The 23,828-nt window shown below is 36.6% G+C and overlaps 1 protein-coding gene across 2 annotated transcripts in view; it reads right to left on the bottom strand.

Annotated features, from left to right (window-relative positions):
- Positions 1–11,207: 11,207 nt before the first annotated feature.
- The window catches only part of LOC131678495 (FK506-binding protein 2), a 108,960-nt gene continuing 96,339 nt past the window's right edge, over positions 11,208–23,828 (bottom strand). For both annotated transcript variants that reach the window (XM_058958684.1, XM_058958685.1), the window contains exon 5: positions 11,208–12,045. In XM_058958684.1, the coding sequence (XP_058814667.1) occupies positions 11,863–12,045 (183 nt within the window). In that variant the 3' untranslated portion in view covers positions 11,208–11,862. The remainder of the gene's footprint in view (positions 12,046–23,828) is intronic.

The raw sequence follows: 23,828 nt of genomic DNA, 5'->3' as shown, positions 1-23,828 counted from the left end.
AATCCCACTGAAAATTTCTCTCAAGTCTTTGGTGGAATCTCTCATAGCATTTCGGTAGAATTCTGAGGCAGTCCCGCTCAGAATTCGAGTGGAACCTTTGACAGTATTTTTGTCCAATCTTTTCAGTATTTGACGTTATCTTACTCTGTAGTCTTACAGAATACTGCTGAGTAAGTCATATTCATGAAGCATGTAAGGATTTCCTCCAAAATACTGATGATGAATGATTGTACTGAAATACTTCGATGCATAACATGCAAAAACTAAGAAATCCATTAGAATACAATGAAATAACTAGAATCTTGAAAAGTATTTTTCTAAGAATCCATAACATAACTTAAAACTACTGAATATAATTCCTTCAGAACGCTAAGAAGAATCTCATCAGAACACAGAGGGCTCCATTCGCATCCTGAAAGGGATTCAATCGGAATCTTAAGAAGTATCCTTTGAAAATCCTGAACATGATTCCATTCTAATCTTGGGCAGCATAACGTGAAAATGCTGAGAAAGATACCATGACATCTTATATCTAAGAAAAACCCATCAGAATCCTGAAAAATATTTTATCAGAATCCTGAGTAGGATTTCACTGAACTTTTGAGATGGACTTCACCAGAATTCTAAGACAATCTTTCATGAAATGATTACGTACAAATACTGATCCAGATTCCGTAAGAATGCTAACAAGGATCTTATCAGCATTCTGAGAAGGATCCTATCGGATTCTTGAATATAACTCCGAAAGGGTATTCAGAATCCTGAATACCCTTTCGGAGTTAAGAAGTGGGTTACCACCTACGCTATGCCCACCCCCTCGTTCTCAGGATTCTGATGGATCCTTTTTGCTTTCAAACCTTTCGAATTTTGCGACGGATGAGGGTCCTGGTGTATTCCGATGCAATCCTTCTCATCATTCAGGTAGAATTTTCAGAATTCGTGGGAAGTCTTTTGTTACATTGTGATAAAATGTAGATGTATTCTAACGGAATTCTGTTCAGAATTCTTCTACGGATTCTGGAGAAATTTTCTCAGGATTCTCGCGGAATCCTTCTTAAAATATTGATGGAATCTTAAATAACATTCTGATGGGATTCTAAAGAATTCGGATTCTGCTGATAAAAGCCTGAGAAATCTTTATTATTCCGGTGGAATCTGTGGCATAATTCTGCTGGGATCTTTCTATGGATTCTAAGGATTCTAGTAAATGATTCTTAGGATGCTGGTGATTTTTTTCGCCACATTCTGATGAAAACCTCAAGAGTTCTGATAGACTCCTTGCTAGTATTCTGATGAAATCCTTCTCAGGATTCGGCGGAATACTTTAGATGGAATTCTACTTAGGATTCTGAAGGAATCTATAGAACAATGCTGGTAGAATCTTTTCCGTGCTTTTGATGGAATTTCTCGCAACATTCTGATAGTTTCTGAAGGAATACTGCAGAACTCTGATGAAATCCTACGCAGGATTGTGCTGAAATCTTCTCTAGGATTCTAAAGAAGGGATCTTTTGAAATCTTGATGGATTTCTGATACTTCTCACAGCATTATTTTGGAATCCTTCGCGGGATTCTGGGGGAGCCTTTCTCATAATTCGGATTGAAGCTTTCTCGGGAATTCTCGATGTACAACAATTTCATATTTTTATTTAGATACAAATTTCTTTGCTTTACTATTAAAATTTCTTGAAATTATGGGACAATACTAAGGATTTGTTTGTAAATTGAAATTATTTTCTATATTAAAACTAAGGGGAATACATTTTGACACATCTACATCTTAAAACAAGGAATTCAGATCGATATAAAAAAATACTTTTAAAGATTAGATGTACACTTTGTAATTTTTTAACAAGAGTTATTATTTGATTAAAGATTAAAATAAGGGGAAAAGCTATTAGGATTTTGATAAGAAAAGCAAAAGACATACATAAGAGGGATTGATTCCAACATAAGGGTGGTAGAGACCATAGGGGTCATATAGGGGAGATCAAGGATCGCCAGCACATCTCGGACTGGAACGAGGCCGAAGGGATTTTTTTAACGTAATTCTAGGCGCACGACCAGACATAATGTTTAATGTCGCGATAACCATCATCACAAGCGAAGAGACTGGTGTCCACAACCCAAATACGCTGGAGATGCGTGTTTAACGTAGAATGATTAGACATTACCCGAGATATCACCCAAAGCAAGTCACGACGAATACGAGTTCCAAGGTACAAAAATTCATCTACAATTTCAAATATTTCACCATCCAGCACCACTACACTACCACTACGACTACTGGACCCACGTTGTTTACCAGCGACCATGTACTTTGTTTTTTCGGCATTAATCACGACAGTGCATCATCCTGCTTCACTCCATTCGAAGCATGTCAAGATTTCATCCGAATCCCTTACACTTGATTTCGATTCATCCAACGTTACATGAATCAGCCGTATTACTTGCGTCGGAGAACCATGTTCTAGTATAATTTGCCATAGTACATTTTTTTCACTGAATCGTACGCTGCCTTGAAATCTTTGAACAGATGATGTACTCCCGGAATTTATCGAGGATTTGTCTCAGGGCTTGATCCGTCGTTCATCAACCCTCAGGAAAACCGGCTTGGTACAGGATTTTGTACGCAGAATTAAGAAGGGTTATTCCTCGGTAATTAGAGTACTCCAGTATGTGCCCTTTCATAATGAGGGGGCAAATGAGGCCGTCTAGCTAGCTAGCAGGTATTTCCTCTTCCTCCCATATTTTCGACATGATATGGTATAGGACTTCATATAGTTGCTCACTGCCGTGTTTAAGAAGTTCAGCCGGGAGCTGGTCTCACCCCGCAGTTTTGTTATTGTCAGTTTCTTGATAGCGTTTCTAACCCGATTAAAAAAATAGTACATTTTGACCCAGAAAAAAAGCTCCTCCAAAGTGTTTTCGCGGCCCTGGCGAATAATATTAAAATATTAGGAGATCTTCGTTGGAAGTTAACCAGGCTTTACACAGTTCAAATTCATTGTGTAAAACCTAGGAAAATAATAGGACTGAAGTGGAATATCCGAGATCAGGGGCCATTTAGCTAGCACCATCAAAGGATACTTTCAGGCATTTACGAGGAAGCTTAGAAGAGGAAATGATTCAGAATCTCGCTCTTTAGTGAACAGGGGAACGTAGCCTTTTTTAGAATTTCTTCTCGAAGGATTCCTTGAAAGAATGCTTCAGTTTTTCCCCGTTCAATTTATATGTGATATATGTCATGCGGAGTCTCTCTATAGAAGGAAAACTTTTAATGATTCTCTCTGCATTTTCCTTGCCTTGTTTCTACAATAAGTAACTCTACGGCCTGATTGTTTGCAACGACGGCAGCTCATGCCCCGCGGCAGAAAAACTCGAACAGGTAGACGAGCCACGTTCAAAAGAACAATGTTTGGAAGAACATATCAGGCAAAAGGTTCAAAGTGAGGCTCACGAAAGTTGTTTTCTTATACTCCTCGATGTTTGCTGCACGCACTTGCTTGCATAACAGAATTTTTACTGAATGAAACAAAATATTCTGGAAGGAGCCAACCCATATTTCGTTACTAGGGCCCCCGTCGCAGACAACACCAATAATCTCTACTTCCCGGGTGGGTAGACAAAATACTTCTTCGTACACGACTGAGTGTTGTTTATTTACATCGCGCGATATATCGATGATGTTAAATGGCTTATTTTTGGTCCGGAAGTAGACTATCCAGGGGTCGCTTGTATTAGATGTTTAGATTAGATTAGATAATTTGTATTGAAAAAAAGACATATCAGTATTATTTTTGCAATCGGAGAAATATTCAAACCAACCTAATCCTAAACTAATCCTGAAAGGGTGTCGGTCGTCGGAGATACCTTCCAATTAGTTAATACTATCTTGCGGGCTTCTGCACACACGAAAAGGTTGTATCTCAGTAATTGTTACTTGTAGTTACAGTTAGAGGTGTGCGCCGATGAAAAATGTCGTAATCGGCGGCGTAGGTGTGATTTGGGCCGGCGGCGGCGGCGTATCGGCGTGACGCCGTTTGCTAAAATCATCGGCGGCGGCGGCGGCGCAAAGCGGCGTGGGATATTTTTTTATATGGATGGAAAGTAGTAATTTTCTCAATCATCTTGCTATGTTGACTATTGTGTCTGCGTGTGTCAAAATTAAACCAAATATTGATGACGTAGCGGTGTCATCAGCTTTAAGCATAACACTGTTTTTTAACCGGGAATTAATTTTATTTGAGAAAATGGAAAAAAAATAAAAGTAAATATCCAAAGTTGCGATTACTAAAGATTAATTTAAACAACCGCTCCTAATACTTGCAATGCCAACTGTTACGAATATCGATGTTAACACAGTTTCAGAAAGCATGCAAAGTTTTATGCCATTCATTTTAATAAATATTCCTCTGAGATAAAATAACAATACCTGGTCTTCAGTCTAATTTATACTTCTGCCTGAGCCAGACCTATACAACCGAGTGAAGTGAAATAGAATTTATTAACCTGATACTTGGAGAAATTTCTTTATGCTGAGAATGCGGATCGATTATTCAACTAAAAATCACGGAACTATTAAATAAACCACGCTTTGTCCCCATAACATGCAAATTCCTACGCGCATGTATTAACATCAGACGCCACATCGTGAACAATCCTTGCGCAATACAAAGATACATATACAAACGAGAATGTATCTCAGCGAATTGCCGACTCATCGACGATATACCTATTTGAACAGTGATCTCTATACAAATACCTACAAACGGTTCCCAAATTTGTAACAGTTGTTCAGGACATAATGACAACTGCTAAACAGCATCCAGCACCCCAAAATCAACTGTTAGCACTATCGGTGAGGATAAAAAGGCGACGTTGCTCACGCGCAAGTGCAAGAAGCAAGATACAACATCCGACCGTCGGCACCAATACAGCTTTAACTATGAAGACCTGGACGTCAGACATGAGAGAAGCAAATAATCCCAAAGATACAGCAGACAAGCAGTCAACTGTATCCCCACCGCTAAAGAAGGTCTCAATAGAAAATCACGAGCACGAGATTCTGCGGATAACCAATAATGTTTTTTGCTGAAATATTGAAATAGAAATCAACGGGACGTTTTCTGGGCCACTCTGATCGTTTGATACACCGCACTCAATATTTTGCCCACGTATATCGTTGGAAAAAATCCTTAGCATGATAAAATTACAAAATGGTGCGGCTTCCAATACAGGTTAAACATCGAATCACTTTCGAACAATAGGCCAATATGGTATGGTAGTTTCGATTGCGGCAAAGTTCTACTGTATCGATTTTGTAGACTTTTTCGGTAAATTAAAGGAAAAGAGAAACAAAGGATAAGAAAATTGAAATGCGGATTTTTCTAGAGAGAACCAGTTGTAAACGTACAGAAAACCTTCCATTATGTTGACAGAAGTATGTCTAGCACTAGTTTTTCGTTCCAAGTTTCATTTCGGCAGACTTTGCAGCCAGGTTTTAGGAATGTGCAGTGCTACTGCATGGCTAGTGTTACGAGACTACTGACTACTAAGAATCCTTCCTGGCGGGGGCTGGCTTATGCGACGGGTGGCTTATACGACACCAACGCCTTACCCTCTGAACTACCAGACCAAGGTTAATAGTTAAAAGTCATACGCCTTGAATTACTATATCGAAGGCATGACGCTATACGAGCTTTGCTTGCGTGCAAATTTGAGTAGAATTGTGATTCACGCGTGCGATGGTAATTTACAACGTATTTTTATTTGAATATTTACACAGATTTTGTAGAAACAATTGTACTGGCTTATATGTCGGTTCATTAAGTTTTAACTGTTTCTAACCATGAAAAAGTGACATCATTCGTTCGATATGCTATCTAATTCCGCATGAGCCGAATATTTTCTTGCACTGAGTAACTTGTGTCTTTAACTACTGAGAACTCGACAGTAGGGAGTATTATGGTTTCCACAGACTGACGGTTGATTGCTGCGATCCGGATGACTATGCGAGTAGGAAGTCAGCAAAAGTATTGTCCAGGCTATTTTATTATCATATCGATTGATTGATTAGTAAAACAAGAAATGCTTAGAACAAGTATATTGCTTAACTTCTGAATATCTTAATACCTTTTACCGACCTATTCGGCTGATATTTGCTTGTCCAGTCTTTAAACAGCGGAACACTATATAAATTCACAGTTCATAAGCAAACCGCTCGCAGACACGGTGACAGTTTAATTTCTTGCTGAATTGCCGTGCGGTTCGAAAGCAGCTTTGTTTCCATATGGACTACAATATCCTGCCTCAAGATTGGCAACCCAACCAACATTAGGAGCTGAACTATAAGACTACGTGTTGATTTAAAGCAGATTAAAGGTTATGTAAGCTGAATAAAACTTTTGCTGAACTATTTAAACATTAACAGTTTATTCAGCCTATTTAAAATCCAGTATTCGCCAGTTCCAACTAGGCTGAACTATATTGCTAATAAATGTAATAGCGACAATATTAAAGCTTTTATTCAACCATCTTAATTAGACTGAATTGCGAGTTGAATAAACGATGCTGTTACCAAAAGTATTACATTTAATCATTAAGCTGCACTACATGTCTTCAAGAGGTTGTTTCTACCTTTGCATTTACCGTTATACCACCTTTGACTTTCAGCTGAATTATGTGTTTAACAAAGGTAATTGTAACTACTACAAAAATTGGCGCGATTAGCAAATCATGAGGAATGGCAACCGACCTGGGTTCGAGTCCCAATACACACACAATATTTTTTTTACTATTATGTGAAGGATTTTTTTATTATTTCGGTATATTCCAATCGAGATGTTTTGCATATATTACAGTTAAGGAGCAATAGATCAATAAATGAATAAAGAAATAAAGAAAGTTTATTTAGTTTTTTTTATATCTACTGAGTTTTCACCACGAGAAATACACGATTTACAGTTTTTTAATGTACAAGCTTACCAAATCACTCGCGCCCTCGTTTATGTAAATTTACCTTTTAATTCGAAACGGTCTGTTTACTTGTGAAACATGAATATTCTAATATTGAACACAATAGAAACTTTTTGTTCCAATGTTGCTATAAATTTTAGACACCAGCATTGTTACCATGATTTTTTTCTATCCATCGACTTGCAAACAAAGGTACAATGAAATGATTATTCACGCTGGCGGACTTAATTGATATAAATAAATAAACTATTGAATTCGAACAGCGACTTCCGCTTACCAAAAAAATCACAATGGAAAGAAAATCATTTGGCAGGGAGTGGTAAATAAATTGAGGAGATTGCCACCTTAGAATTATAAATGACTTCAATCCATCATTCAGTTACCACCACTTTCATATAACACCCATTTTTACTTATCTAAATATTTTGTGACAACCATAAATCCTCACCTTGGAAACAAAAACGACTATAATCATCATTTTTGAAATAAATAAATTATCTAATTTAAAATTCCCGAATGTTCTAAAACTTATTAAATAAAAAAAATGAAATAAAAACATTATCGTAGGTTGGGATTCGAACCCAAGTCAACTAGGTTCACTTAAATCTATAGAAGGCTACTGTAGCCTTTGTACAGACTCTATTCAGCAGCCTAGACTTGTCGGTACATCGGTGAACTCTTAAGCATTCAACGTATGCAAGATTGGTGCAGACAGTAAGGTAAGTGCTTAGTATTCAACAGGTTGCTGGTTCGGATCCAGGTACGTGATATGATATCCAACAAGGTAATACAATTTTTCTCTAACTGTAACGTAACACTAATAAAAGAATATGGCTTCCAAAGAGATTGATGGCGTGTGTAACTTGAAATGAATGTCTTTTTTAACAATTTTCCTATGATAATTCTCTCAGCTGAATAGCGGTAACGAAAAGGTTTATTGATAAAGCTGAACTATGGTTTTCTTCAGGCTGTATACGTGCTGAAGAATTGTTCTTTCATGTGTCTTAATCAGACCAGCTGAATAAATTCTCCAAATCCCGGATGTTTAAGGGTGGAATAAACGATATATGATTACACGTATACTTTCAATGTTCAGCTAGAGCTGAATAAAGCAACTGTTAAAACGTTTATAAAACCACGAAATGTTTGTTGGGAATGGTAAGAATCAGAGAAAACTATTACAACCAAAAAGATTATCGCAAAATAAACCAAAATTCTTTCACTCAATACACATTCAGGTCAAATATGGACTCGGCGCGAGTTTAAATATGATCGGCGGCGCAGCACAAAAAAGGCAATCGGCGCGCTGACCATTTTTTCCTGAAATCGGCGGCGTGTCAAAATCATCGGCGGCGGCGGCGTGGCGCGGCGGCGCACACCTCTAGTTACAGTAATCAACAAGCACATTTTCGATGAGCCGTCGATCATACAGCCATTAACAAAAGGTATTTCCAAATGGTCAATAATTGGAGGAAAGGAATTTTTAATTCCACTTACTCGCGCCATGCCTGAACTTACATCACTTCGAATCTTACTACCCACTCGGGAAAAAAATATTCCGCTGGCCCTGAACACGGGTAGCCAGGATTAAAGCAATACAAAGGAAACTCGTTCGTTATGCACTCAGACGCCTTCCGTGGCAAGACGCTGTCAATCTTCCGCCATACGAAGATCGCTGCAGATTATTAGGTCTATACTCGCTGGAAAAGAGGAGAAGAGTAGCGCAGACAGTTTTTATCGCTAAAATACTTTTTGGTGAGGCAGATTCTCCGGAGCTATTGAGCCAACTACACATATGTACACCCGAACGTGTGCTTCGTCAACGAAACTTTTTGCTTTTGAAACATAGGAACTCTTTGTATGGTGGTCATGACCATATTCGCTTCGTGTCTGCCGCATTCAACGTAGTGTTTGCGGATTTCGACTTCAATGTGTCGTCTACTACCTTCAACAACCGGCTCTTAAGGAGTTTTTGATTCGCCTGAAATTTAGATTTATTATTATAATTTTTGTTGCATTTTATTGTAATTTTTAATTTAATTAAATTCTAATTTTCATTTTTAAAATTTGTATTGTATTTTATTGTAGTGCATGGCAATGTATTGTGGCTTCACTCAAACTGGCTTTTTCCCCATCCTAATACTTAATACTTCATATTTCATTAAGATCAGCAAGGTCAGATGATAAAATAAAGTAAAATTAAATTAAATTAACAAAAAATAAAACAAAATGTACGCCAATTTGAAAAACGCTGTTTCGAGAAAAACGCATTTTAAGAAAATTGTCCTTAGTTGTATAATAAAATGAAAGTCAAGTGGAAGAAAACTGATTTCCTTCAAGATGGTAATAGATTTATTATGCAAAACAGGGATAATATAGCATATTTTTATTTTTTTCTTTCTGAACCGGTATAAAACCACTTCGTACAAAGTTGTGTATGTTCGACATGAGAGCTAATTCTTGCCAAAAGTGAATTTATACTGGTTATGCTTTAATTGATTGTTTAAATATTCTGAACTCGGGCGGTTGTGAACCCTATCCTAGAAGTACAATATACACATTTTCGAACATTTCTTATGTTTAACTTCAGTGTATCTACTAAAACTATTATCATTAACTTCCAAATTATTTTTCTTACCCTCTGAGTCCATTATTTACTATACTGGATGAGTATTTGCGCAAAAACATTAAAAAATTTCAACAAATTGCTTATCGTAGATATGAAAAACGCACAAACATCCACCTTATCTTGTTTATGCTATTAATCTGTAGATGTCGCAGCAGCTATTTGAGCTTTGCAGTAAAATGCCAATTCGTTGCATCAAAATGCTTTACAGGAATGGAAACTCACAATGTCTTCAACGTCCAGCCGATCTGTAGTTTCTCCATTCCCCACTTGGGCAGCGCTGTGGTGTCCTTTCATACAGGTGAGGCAAATGTAGTAGACTATCAAAGCTTTTATCGCCGGCACACTCATGAGCTTTTCTCAGCTCTAGGGGCACAACAGCTAAAAACCTAAGAGAAAAATTTGAGGGTAAAACGCATCCCCGGGAAAACTTTCGTGGAAAAATCAAGTATGCATGACAACAGCAATTTTTGATGTTAATTAAAAATAATAACGCGCTCATATGATGTATTTTTTGTAACTCCTGTAGAGCTTGTAGTCTTTTTATCTTCATATTGGTGACTTTATGACTTTCGCAATATAGGTCAAATATGTACCATGTCTGGTTTCACCAGATTTATCTTTGTATTCACATGGGGGCAAACTGTAACCCACAAAACACACGTGCGGGAAAGCTATTGCTACAACAGAACCAACAAGCCATTTATGTATCTGTAAATACTCTACAACGTCGTAAAACATCAGATTGTGCTATCTCTTACCATTGTACTAATAGGCGTATTGCTTTAAATTTGTTTTGCTCGCTGGCGCCACCATGCAACCGAATCTTGCATTTTCAAATGAGAAAAGAAAGTTGCTTTCAGTACTCTACAACCTCGTATAACATCAAGATGCCTTATCACTTACCGTTGAATATATAGGAATAATCCCTTTGAATTGAATAGTTCACAACCGCCACCATGCGGGGAAATTCTATAACTTTCAAATGAAAACTGAAAATCCATTTATTTCTCAGCAACTGTGTGGAACATCATAACTTTCCACCTTTCGTCGTTTCGAAGATATGTGAGTCTTCCCTAACTTTGGCCTACCCAAACACGTTGTTCACAAGTATACATGAGATAAAACAGAGTACGCTCTTGAGAATGTTGAGCAGCAGTATTCAACTAGAAAACGTTAAACACTCTTAACAATTGGTTGGATTGCCTTGTAGTCTTCGACGAACTTGTTCGGCATATCTTCAAAAGCTCAACTCCTTTCTAAGTTCGTGTTTGGATGTTTACAGCGACCTCTAGTGGCGATTTTAAGAACTGCGAATGTATCCTTATAATTTTAGCCAAACATTCCATACAAGTTTCAAGCTCTTTAGGGTTAACCGATTTCCCCTAAATTTGGACAGTATCATTTTTCATGATTGGGAATGGTGCTGGGGGTGTGAGCTGCGCGGCTTATTTCATGTGAATTATTTTGTACAGTCTCAAATGTTGTAAACCATCTGTCCGTAGTTGGTAGTTTGAATTATCACGGCAATATTAAGGAAGTACCGCAACAGTCTATTCACGACTGACGTCGCCATCCTATGAATACCCAAGATAAAGAAAAGATTTATTTAATTTCTATACAAAAGACTTTATTATCTCCAATGTGATATGTCTGTCGTGTGATGCCTGTTTCCAAACAAAGTAAAAACTTTGAACTTTGTTACATATCTAACCTGTGTTTTACCTAGCGTCGTTTTACTGTATTTATTAAGTAATCAATTCCCTATAACGAACTTTTACGACTTCAATCCGAATTTTTTCTGTATATCATTATTACCTTTACGCAAGTTCAACGTATTTACACAAATGGTAATGGATTTTTTTCTTCTTCTATGCGATACTTTTCCCTTTAACAAATTTAATCTTGTCCATTAGTCTTTACCTAGTGATTGTTCGCAAACGTATTTTAATGTAAAAATATTAAAACAATAAATAATCTACTACTTGCCTTCATTAAAAATATAATTTTTCATAAAGTGTCAACGAGAGAGGAAAACAAAAATAAACATCTAACATAAGTTTGTCCAGAACTGCTTCATCCCCGACCAATGAGTGTAAACGTCAACAGCTAAACCTAGTCCGGAAGAAAAAGAAGACCGTCCGGGAAATAGTAGTGCTGCTCTCCCTCCCGACCAACTGGAATCCACGCCACTGCGGGGGGGGATTGTGGAAGATGGATGGGGCAGGGACACCGCCCGGTAGCTAGGCGTCCCCTGTTTTACAGTTCGTCGTGCTTGGGACCGGAGAACTCATCGTGCGAGATGAACCCGTTCTTGTCCTTGTCCTCGTGCTGGAAGATCTCCTCCACCAGTTTGTCGTGCTCGGCGATCATGTTTTTGATGTCGTCCGATTCTTGGCCACCATCGGCGGCGACCATCTGCTTCTTAAGGTATTCGCTGACCTGGAGAGGAATGGTGGAGAAGCAGAGAGAGAGAGTTTAATCATACATGCCATATGAAATTTATTGATTTATTTTTATGTTTAGAACAGCATATATGTGATTTGTTAAATTTGGCACATATCTTTGATATGGAAGATAATAAGAAATTATCGATTTTTCAATATTACACTTGTATCAAAATTACCAATAACTCTATACGATTTGTATTATTGAAAAAATGAGCTCTACAAAAAAGGTAAAAAAAATGAACAGAAACTACAAGGGATGCTTATGGGGATGCACGAAAAGTTGACGTAGGACTACACTATTAAATGTAAACAATATTAAACATTTTTCATTCGTTAGTACATATTAAACATTTTATATTTTCATTCCCCATTTACCAATTTCCAATAACTGAAAATGAAACTGTTGCATAAAGAGTATTGCTTTACTGGTGTTTTAGGGGAAAAATTAAACCAAATTTGAATATCGCAGTATGATAACACATCTACGAAATTCAAGGGTTTCCTTTTCAAATCCATTTTGTGAAATATCAATGTATGAAATATTTCTTAAAAAATAATATGTAAGTTAAAATGATTTTTTTCAGTGTTGATGTATTTACCCCTTGGCTTAAGCATTGCGTTCAGCCGTGAGGTAGATGTTGGATGGTATATTAATCACAAAGCCATCCACCTAGTGATGACATAATAGATTTCTCATATAATTCATATTCATATTATACTTGTGGAGCACCGAGAGCAAGTTAACTTTTAAACCCCAAAATTCTAGTGGAAATTTGACTGTTGCATTATTTAAAATAAGGATGAAAGTTGTCAAAATATCGTATAATATATAACACTAATGTCACGGCACTAACCATCAGCTACCATTCCCCATACTCCCCCTCCTTTCTCTCTCTCTCTTTCTATTTTTCCCAACTTAATATAATGCAAATAATTAAGCATTCTCCATTTTATTATATTTATGTAATTTTATATGTTCTTTGATTAGATAGCATTGTAAGGGAACCCGTATCTGCCAATTAATACCAATAGAGTTGACATTTCTTTGGACTGAGAAAACTAATATATTTGTCGGTTTGTTTAATACGCGTAGGGAATACTCATGGTCTTGCCTGAGTGAATTATGTAAGACTTTGGAATTATGTATGAGGGTTGAGAATTGACAATTCGCAAGAACAATTCAAAAACAATTACCAATTTGCGGCAATCCTATCACCACGAAGAACAAATATTTTATTGTCATATTGAATGGTTGCTTGCAGTCCATTAAACCATCAAACAATTCTATTAATTGTTCTAATTGCATTGAGAACTTTCACATGCTGTGGAGTAGTATGTGCACTATATTATTATCATGTTAATCATATTTTGTTATGAGTATCACAATATTATAGCTTGATAATCGACATAAAAATGACAAGTTAGTTAATTTTCTTTCTTATTGTCTTGTTCTAGTAATTTAGCGTATCAAATCGTTAAAAATATTTCAGTAGTGCTTTTTATACCGTTTAAAATGAGGCTCAGAAAGCACACCAACGCGCGTGAATATTTATAACATAAGAATCAACCGTCAGCGGAGAAAGAAAACAGTACATAATAAATATTTTTTTACTTTTTAGCGAGAATCAATTAACTAGAGATAACTAAGTAGGGAAAGCTATGAAAATTTTAGGGCCATACAACGCGAGTAAGAGCAAGGATTTGGAATATACAGATTGGAAAACTAGAAGTCATTAGAAACAGGTTTAAAATATTGCTGACTAATCTTTTGTCTTCGGCTGGCAGGAGTCGAGCTTAGGCAGTGTTACTACGAATCACTCAAGTCTAGTAAAATGTCTCACAGCAAAGACAGACTTGTTCCTCTTTACCATGAGAACCGTTTGTCGGTTCGTTAAATTATGCTTGTATTACGAAACCTTAACATAGGTATATCGACAAATGAGAGAGATACTAAAAGTAATCGCTTTTCATTATATTGTATTGTTTTTGGAATGTCGTTTTTCGTAGGAATGAAGAAGCAAGAACTTATAAAAACGTTAACAGAGGAGTAACTGGGTCCGCATGCCGTTTGATTCGATTAAACAGAAGCAACATTCCCGCCTATCGATTGTTCGGATCTGAAGTTGCTTTTTTGTACAAACCAAGCATTTCAAAATTAATTCAACAAACGATGAATCTATTATAATTTACCGACAGCCGGCTGTCCAAAGCAATAGACAAATACTAACACTTCTGAGAGTTGCATAGATCGTATCACTTATCAAGGTGAAGCCAGATTTGTGGTCATCCATTAACTTCTTCTCGTGGCAAATGTGGAGATGCAGAGATATACACGGTCTACATAACATCGTTTGTTACACTAACATCTCTTCCCTTCCCCGGTGACTGTAAGGACGTGGCCGGTGCCGTTATTATCATTTCAAAGTATAGGACTCTCGTAACGTGCAAATGGAGGATGGATAGCTACTCCCAGGCCCCAATCGTTCATTTTCTGTGCAATTTCGCTTGTTCGTGTTAATAACGTAGTAGCACTTATGAATTGTGACTGTTTTTTAATTGCCGCAAGGTTCTGCTGTATCGCTTTTGTTGGCTATTTTCGGCAAATTTAAGACTAAGAGAAACTAAAGCAATGAAATTGAAAGACGGATTGGTATTCTAGAGCGAATCAGTTATAAACTTAGAACGGAAAACTGTTAAGTAGTAGTTAGACGGTGCAAGTCTACCGGTCATTGATAGAACATAACTCATCATTATGCCGGCGTCGGCGGTAAAACATGATTATGAGTTATGTTCTATTAATGACCATGCGGTAGACTTGCAACGTCCAACTGCTACTTAGCAGAACGCAAAGGATTCTTCACATTGAGCTTGCCTAGTCCTAGTTTTGCGTTCTAAGTTTATAAGTGATTCGCTCTAGAATTCCTATTCGTCTTTCAATTTCATTGCTTTCGTTTCTATTAGTCTAAAATTTGCCAAAAATAGACAGCAAAATCGATACAGCACCTAGGAATTGTACGGTCATTATGCTCATGCTCATACTGTAGCTCAAGCTGATTTGATGTTTGCGATGTAATTTTGTAGATCGCAGAAGACAAAACTATTTTTTGTCTGCTGTTTCCCTAAAAATAGATTTTGCATTTTAGTGTATAACGAAGTCACTGACGGAAACAGATTTAATATTACATTCTACTTGGCAAAGAAAATATTAATAGTCCCCGAAAATTTGCCAAATATTTGTATTGTAAGGAAACAATAACTAATTCAAATTCAAATCCTGCTTTCCTCTGAAGACGAAGGGATATCCCTTCGAAACGTTGCACTACAGGAAGTCATGTGACCAAAATATCGAAAACTACGTCAACTCCAATTTAATTTAATTCACTACTGCGCGTTTATATACATTAGAATTAAGGAAATACTTGTGAAACTCAGAAAAATGTGTGACTCAACTGGGTAATACGGATACTTGAGGATAATTTTTTTAGAAAGAGGCATTCCAAATGAAACATGTGAGAACCCTTCAATTGAGCGTTGAGCTCACAATTAATGGTCCTTTTCATGGCATTGGATTCAATAGGACTCATAATTTCATATCTCCGGAATTAATCGCCAACATAGCATAGACACCGCACACTCCCTTCTAATTACTTCAATGGAAATGAATACTTTGAAATATTTCTCTCTCTCTCTCTCTCTCTCTCTCTCTCTCTCGGTCGTTCTCTTATTAAGCAGCTTGAAAATAAATGTGTCCTAATTCTCAGTTTTCAGTTTCCAATTATGTGTTAAAATACTAGACCTAACAATTCAGGTCTGTAAAAAATTCCTTTTTTTGAGAAATCTGGGACCAAAGAGATATCTTTGAATTCCAAAACAAATTAAACGTCCAATTTTCCTGATAACTAGTAAAGGTCCATAAATAAAATAAATATACCAGATAATTTTGAACGACACCGTCAAGAACAGAAGAACGTAAACGACAAGGTGAAAACAGAAAAAAATGGAAACACTGGAAAGTGCATTGTATATTAAATAACCATTCGTTGCATAATAGAATTTTAACAAATATTCCAAAGCATTCTGAAACAATGGGTCTCACATTCGTACAATTTGTTTTATTATTTTTCTTACTTTAATCATTTCTATCTATATACTATTTTTCAGACTGCTCATTTCATGGTATTCGTTTTTAATTTATTTATTTTGAATATATGAATAAGTTTAAATGTATGATCACCTCATTTTAATAATTTATTTCATTCAGCATTTTATTCATTTTGTCCTTTTCTATCCCGTTCATTCTTTGGATTCATTATGATTAGTTAATTCATTTGGTGCATTTCATTCATATCATTAATTTAACTTATTTTATTTACAGTGTTCATTTTTTGTATTCGATTTAGTTTTTCCAGTTTACACAATTTATTCAGTTTTTCCATTTTAATAATCTGACTAATTTTTTCAGTCATTCATTTTATTGATTTCATCCTAATTATTAATTTAACATAAATTAATATTCTAATATTGTTATTCCATTAAATTTATAACCTTAAAATGAAGATTTGAATCATTGATTTTATTTTGTTGTGTTAATGTTGACTTCCTTTTATTTATTTAATAAATTATATTTCTTTGGTTTTTTTGTTCATTTCATTGATATTGTTAATTTTATCAATGTTATTTATCTTATGTTTTGTTTTATTTATTTTATTTCTATTCTTTATTTCATTTATTTTATTCATTTCATCCTTTTTATTCGTTTTATTTATTTTATTCATTATATTCAATTTTATTATTGAATAAAATGAATATTTTATTCATTTTGCTCATTTTACTCATTTGCTTAGGGGGAAGTGGGCCAATTAGGACCCCCAGCTGTTTCTCTGCTATGGTAATAACGTGTGTTCAATGAAAAATGGGATTTTTTTCAGTCATGTAGTTAAAAAACAAAAAGAAATCGACGAAGTCAGTATTTTTCATTAAAAACATTGTTTATTCTTCAAAACAACGTCAATGAATATTGAAGAAAGAGCCCTGGTAAGCCGTACGACGCAACTTATTCACCATGCTCTCCCAAGAGCGCTGGACGACACTGACGACCATCTTCCGGATACAAATCCGGATCCTGGTGGTCAACTGCTTCGTATCCTTGGCCCGCCAATTATTTTTCTGCACTAGGGCACTGAGGGAGCCGAAAAAATCCTCAAAAGGACGGCACTGGGGCAAGGTAGTCGGGTTCTTTTTTTCGGCACCTACGGTATCTTTTTATGCTCAAGATACTCCAGCATCTTCTGGGCGTAATGGGTAGTCCGGCCAGAAGACGTACTTCCCATCAGCATGATGCTCCTTTAAGAACGGCAGAAGAATTTTCTCAAGACACTCTTCCTGGTACACTTGTTGATTGATGGTCAGACCGCTCGGCTTGAACCACGGCTTTGAAATTTCTCTGTCCGATATGGCGATGTACAGCATAACTTGTTTTTTTTTTCAAATTTATGCTTAAACGTTTATTTTACTTCGGGGGGTGTCGTCGACTTGTCGCCGGAATAGTAGCTGTTATTTCCTGGAAGGTGGGGCTACGAGAGCGGTAGTTCTTCGTCATCCACCGACACTGCGATTTCACGATCGCTATCTGCTAGTTCGTGTACTCGGGGAACCGAGTCTTCTTCCGACTGATGATGTCCTCCATCTTGAGAGTTCGGTGAATCAAGGTATGAGAACAGTGATATTTTCGGCCGGCGTCACGCAAACTCGTTCCGTCCTTGTTGTCGATCAGCTTTTTCAACGCTTCCTTCTTCTTCTTCTGCGACATTATATTCGCCAGACGGCCGCTACTGGTCTTCCGCTCTATACTCAGGGATCCTAGGATTCGGAAAACTGTAGTCACGGGCACGTTTTCGTCTCTAAAATGGTCGACCGTAAACTTTTTTCCACGATGACCATGCGTTTCGTAAAACCGTACAACACGCTCGCGGAGTGCTTGCTTTTTCTACGCCATCTTTGATTGAACTAATAGCACCAGAGTGAAAAAAACATGCCACCCATTTCTAGGGAGACCCGAAAGCAATTCTCACGAAGAGGAATAATTACGCTCTTTACTTTATTTACAGAAAGGTATAGAACAGTCTACTTTCTACTTCTGCCCAAGTCAGACGTGCAATCGAACCAAGTGAACAAAAACTAGCAACCTCTCGATTTAGTGTGCATTGTCTCGAGAACAAAGGAAACTTTTAATTTATTCTTGCCATCATTAGTAAAGTTGACGAAAAATCTCTGCTCCGACCCAACGCAGCGGCCGTTGACTTTAAATTCTGTTCAATAAGATTGAGTTTTCGTGAAGTGGAATACCTGCTGAAGGTGAAGATGCAGCTTAAGCTCAAGCTCATTCAACACGTTAGCACAAGGCGAACGCTTCGTTTTGCAGAACAACTTAAAGCACGTGGCTCAAAGTGATAAAGTTGGAATTAAGATTCCCGTGTATATAGAAAAAGACTATGTAGATGTAAAGTTACATGACCTATCACCACGTACCCCTCCTGATCTAATCGCAAAATACATGTCGCAATACGGCAAAGTAGAATCAGTTACACGTGATACGTGGAGAAATTTCTTCCCGGGTACACCTAACGGTGTTCTTGTGGTGAGGATGCGGATCGAAAAACCGATCCCCTCCCACTTGACTATAAAACTCAAAACCCACGAAGCTACTATTAATCAAACTACGTGATACACCCATGAGGGGCAAACTCCCACGTGCAAGTATTGTAATCAAACAGCACACCACGGAGAACCTTGTGCGGAAGATACAGAGGAGAATGCATCTCTACCGATTGCCAACGAATCCATGGTAAACCAACCCAAAAAAGAGTTTTCAATACCAATACCTGAACCACAAACGGTTGCCAAATTTGTGGCAGCTGTTCAGTCCATATTGATAACTGCCAAAGCAGCATCCAGCACCCCAGAAACCACTGTAAGCAACATCGGTGATGAAGATAATAGCAATGACGACAGATTTACATTGGTCACCCGTAAGTGCAAGAAGCAGGAGAGAACATCTGGTCGCGAGCACCAAGGCACTTTTAACGATGATGACCTTGATGTGGAATACAGGAGAGAATTAAATGGTCCCCATGACGCGGTAGGCGAGCCGCGGAAGAAGGTCTCCGCTCGCAATAAAAAGTTGCGCGCACGAGATCCAACGGACAATCAATAATATTTGTTTTATTTTTATTTTTTACATATTGTAAACACATAAAAGATCCACGGCTCCGTTAAGCTACCGCTATGAGCCGTGTCAAATAAACGAAATAAAAAAAAGAAAGGTATAGAAATCATTCATGAAAAGCGTATATATCATTTTCATGGTTGTCATCTAGCTTTGTTGTATCTCACATAATTCCAGCTTCCGGCTCTCAGTATTCGTGTGCATGCGCTAGGGGCGAATGTTGTTTCGGAGTGCATATTTTGAAAACTATGTAAGCCGAAAACAAGATTTTTGTAAGTAACAAGAATTAAATAAACCAAGGGCATTATCGTGATTTTGGAGCTGCCAGATAATATTTTTTATTTAATATCTTGTTTAGGGCGAGATAATCAACTGTTTTCGTTTAATCGAAGGGTGAATAATAAAGTAATGATTGCTCCAATTCGGACCTTTTGCCATATATTCGATCTGATACGCGATCACGAAAAACCGTTTAAGAGGAAAGTGTGCGCAGGCGGTCGAGCTTTCAGGAAAAGTAAGTTTTCGCAAATTGGTTAACAGATTTCGACGTTATATCTTATAACGTATTTTTAGGTAATTTGGCTCAGCTTTTACTTTTTATTGTATTTATTTATCACAAAGTTGTATATATCAAAGAGAACGTTTCATTTCTTAATTGGAAATTTAGAGAAAATCAAATAGTAATAACTTAGACCAAAATAGGGATTCATTTCTATTGCAAAAATCGATAAGAAGTGTGTGGTCCGACTTGGAACCGGGTTGGGGTAATTCGGACCCTTAATGTACTTTTGCGCAGAACCGTTTATACACAATACGGCAAAAGATCGGAGAAAGTCGCCTTAGAAAAAAATGTGCGCAATTGATCAGGCTTTCAGGAAAAAACATTTATTTGTGAATCGGTTGACACGTTCCAGTTCTATAGCTCATAAACCTTTACTAGGTCCGAATTGACCCAGTTCCCTCTAATTATGTTGATTTTAATAATTTCAGTCTTTTTATGCGTTTTATTCATTTTAATTGCTTAATTCGTTTCATCCGTTTTTTTTTGTTAACTGGTTTTGTTATGGATCAAAATATTAATTATCTTTTAGATAAATCGTTCAGCTCACACCTTGTGGGGGTATGAGGTGGGACCATCATCATCATCATCATTAATTTTAATAAATTTTTAAACTTTATTTTATTCATTCTTTTAATTTTGTTCATTTTACTGTTTTTGTTAATTTTTTTTGAGTTCACACATTTTATTCAGTTGCTTCGTTTCATTTTTTTTATTCTGTTTAATCATTTCTTGTATTCATTGCATCCAACTTGTTAGTTTAAATCAATTTAATTTATTCTATTATTTTTATAACTTTTTTATTGTCTAATATTTCACTCAATGAGCTGAGCTAATATGATATATTTATTCTATTAATTTGATTTAGATTAGTCATTCTACTCATTTGATGGATTTGGTACCTCTTCTTCAATTTTTGCTGTAATGATTTTTAAATTTCATTCGTTTTAGTGATTTTCTATAATTTATTCAGTTTATTCGAGGTATTATTCATGCAGAACTGTGTTCATTAGGGCATTGCAAAAAAATTTTTTTTTTAATTCTCAAAGGCCCCCCCTCTCATATTGTGACAAATGTCAAAGTAAGCTCAGATACCAAATTTCACATCATTTGGACAATTCTAGACCCCCGCCCACTTCGATTGAAATTTTTGTACTTGGGGCTATGGGAAAAAGTGGAGGAAAAATATATTAAATGCTATAACTTTTGAAGTAGCAATCAGAAAATTACAATTTATATCTCTTTTTAAAGGAAATAACGTTAGTACTGGAATGGAGATATTCCTTTTTCTATAAAAATACGGGAAAGTGGGGTCCTGGGTCATTTTGACCCAGTACCCCACTTTTCCCCTATTTTTTGAATTTTTTTTTTCCGTTGTGCAAACCATACATATTTTGCAGTTTTTCTAATGTGACAAAATCTAAGAAATCGTACGCAACCTTTTAGACCTTTGGCCGAATACGAGAAGTTGGGGTTATAGGGCCTTTTGTCATTTATATTAAATTTTATCATTTTCTCGTGCATATATCTCTATTCTTGTTCATTCAATTTTCATAAATTGTACCTTGTTCAACGTAGAAAATCCTAAGAAACAAAATAAAAACAGATTCGTTACCGGTAAAATTCAGAAACATCAAATTATCTGACATATAGTCTCGATTTCACATTTTTATCATAAAATCGCACACATTAACTCCATTTAACAACAAAATTCTTATTTAATTTACTATTTATAGTGAAAAATGCGCTTAGGAATCACATGAGAAAAGTTTCATACCTGGAAAAATAGGTGAAGTTAAGGTATTAGGACATGTAATGATAAAAATGTGGTTTGTAGAGTTAATGTCAAAAAATTTCATGTTTTTGAATTTTAACGCAAACGAATCTATTTTTGTTGTATTTCTAAGTATTTCTTTTTCCACGTTTAACAAGGTACAGTTTATTAAAATTGAATGAAGAATAATAGAGATATATGCACGAGAAAATGATAAAATTTAACATAAATGACAAAAGGCCCTATAACCCCAACTTCTCGTATTCGGACAAAGGTCTAAAAGGTTTCGTTCGATTTCTGAGATTTTTTCACATTAGAAAAACTGCAAAATATGTATGGTTTGCACCACGGAGCAGAAAAAATAAAAAAAACCTGTTTTAATCCACCTAGCGGTGCAATTGTGCCTTTCTCATTTCTCTAAACTATGGCACGGAGGCTTTTTATGTTCAACATAATTGTGGAAATGTCCATTACATTCTTAGTACACTTTGCACTTATACACAATGGCATGCCAGCCACGAAATTGATGAGCTACGTGTCGACGGTGAAACACTTGAAACAAAAAAATATCATACTCCATTAGCCTAATCAGCATTAGATCAATGTTATCTGCTTGCTAACTCATTTTGTCATGCGGGGCTGGGTATGTGAAGAGGGCGAAAGTCCCATGAACGAACGACTCCCCAGCTTAAATTGGTATGCTTTGTGATACAGTGGTGGTTTAAAGATGATGGGGTTGAAAGGGAGGGGTATGAGGGCTGGATGGGGTGGTGGTCTGAGGGGTGATTTAAGGAGATTTTTAGAGGGGCGCGAACAGTAGAGGGGGGGGGGTGTAACCCCTCTCCGTAAACCATCAACTACGCCCCTGTTAAAATCCAGAAACCCTAAACGAGTCGAAAAAAAAAATTTGGCCGGGATTAGGTTGACGTTTTTCAGAGTGATTGCATAACCTTTCTATACGAGAAAGGCAAAAATGTGCCAAAATCCAAAAAAGTGAATCGTAGTCAAATTTTTTTTTCGAGTTTGCATCAAATATCGACGTTTCATGCACCTTCAACACATTTAGCATCAAAAATAAAAATTCTATTTTTAATTTTTCCTATAGTTTATATGAGAAATTTCTGTGTGGCCGCACTCTGAAACCCGTAATTCCGGAACCAGAATTCCGATCGATGCAAAATTCAATAGCAGCCGATGGGAAGGTTGCACCTTTCATTTGAGACTAAGTTTGGGCAAATCGGTCCAGCCATCTCTGAGAAAAATGAGTGACATTATTTGACACATACGCACATACATACATACACACACATACACACACATACATACATACACACACACATACAGACTTTTTCCGATCTCGACGAACTGAGTCGAATGGGATATGACACTCGGCCCTCCGGGCCGGGATTAGGTTGGCGTTTTTCAGAGTGATTGCATAACCTTTCTATATGAGAAAGGCAAAAATAGGGGATTTTGGGGCCAATATGACCCAATACCCCACAATCCCGTATTTTTCTAGGAACAGGAATATCTTCATTCCAATACTAAGGTTATTTCCTTTAAAAAGAGGTATGAATTGTTATTTTCTGATTGCTATATCAAAAGTTATAGCATTTAATATATTTTTCCTCCACATTTTCCCATAGCACCAATTTCAAAAATTTCAAGCGAAGTGGGTGGGGGTCTAGAAGTGTCCAAATGATGTGAAATTTGGCATCTGAGCTTACTTTGACATTTGTCACAATATGAGAGGGGGGGCCTTTGAGAATTAAAAAAAAATTTTTTGCAATGCCCTAGTGTTCATCCCACTTCTAGTTGGGTGCCTACTTCGCATGAGTTCGGCAAACTAATGAATGATCCTACAGTGATATGTGTAAGAAACGTCTTATCTCACTGTTATGTGAATAAAGTCAGATTTTTAAATTATTCTGCAATGAAATAACGCACAACAACCCATATTACATTTCGATAGCAAATTCTTAGCGACCCGTACAGGGCAAACTTTACGATCCTTCTGACAACAAAAGATCTTTCTAATAGTGATTCGAACATACAACGACTGGTTTCTAAAATTGGTATCATACCCCCGAAACGCAAGGCAATGAAAGGCATAAAGTCCTTCTTATATATTTGTAAAAAATCATCCCGTGATTAAACAGTAAAATTCAATCACATGTACGTCATTTTCTGAGCAAACTCAATTAAAACTAGTTTCCT

The sequence above is a fragment of the Topomyia yanbarensis genome, chromosome 2 (genome assembly GCF_030247195.1).
Source record: "Topomyia yanbarensis strain Yona2022 chromosome 2, ASM3024719v1, whole genome shotgun sequence".
Taxonomy (NCBI): Eukaryota; Metazoa; Arthropoda; class Insecta; order Diptera; family Culicidae; genus Topomyia; species Topomyia yanbarensis.
Note: the sequence above shows the minus strand (reverse complement) of the source record. Positions and strands in the feature narration are given on the sequence as shown.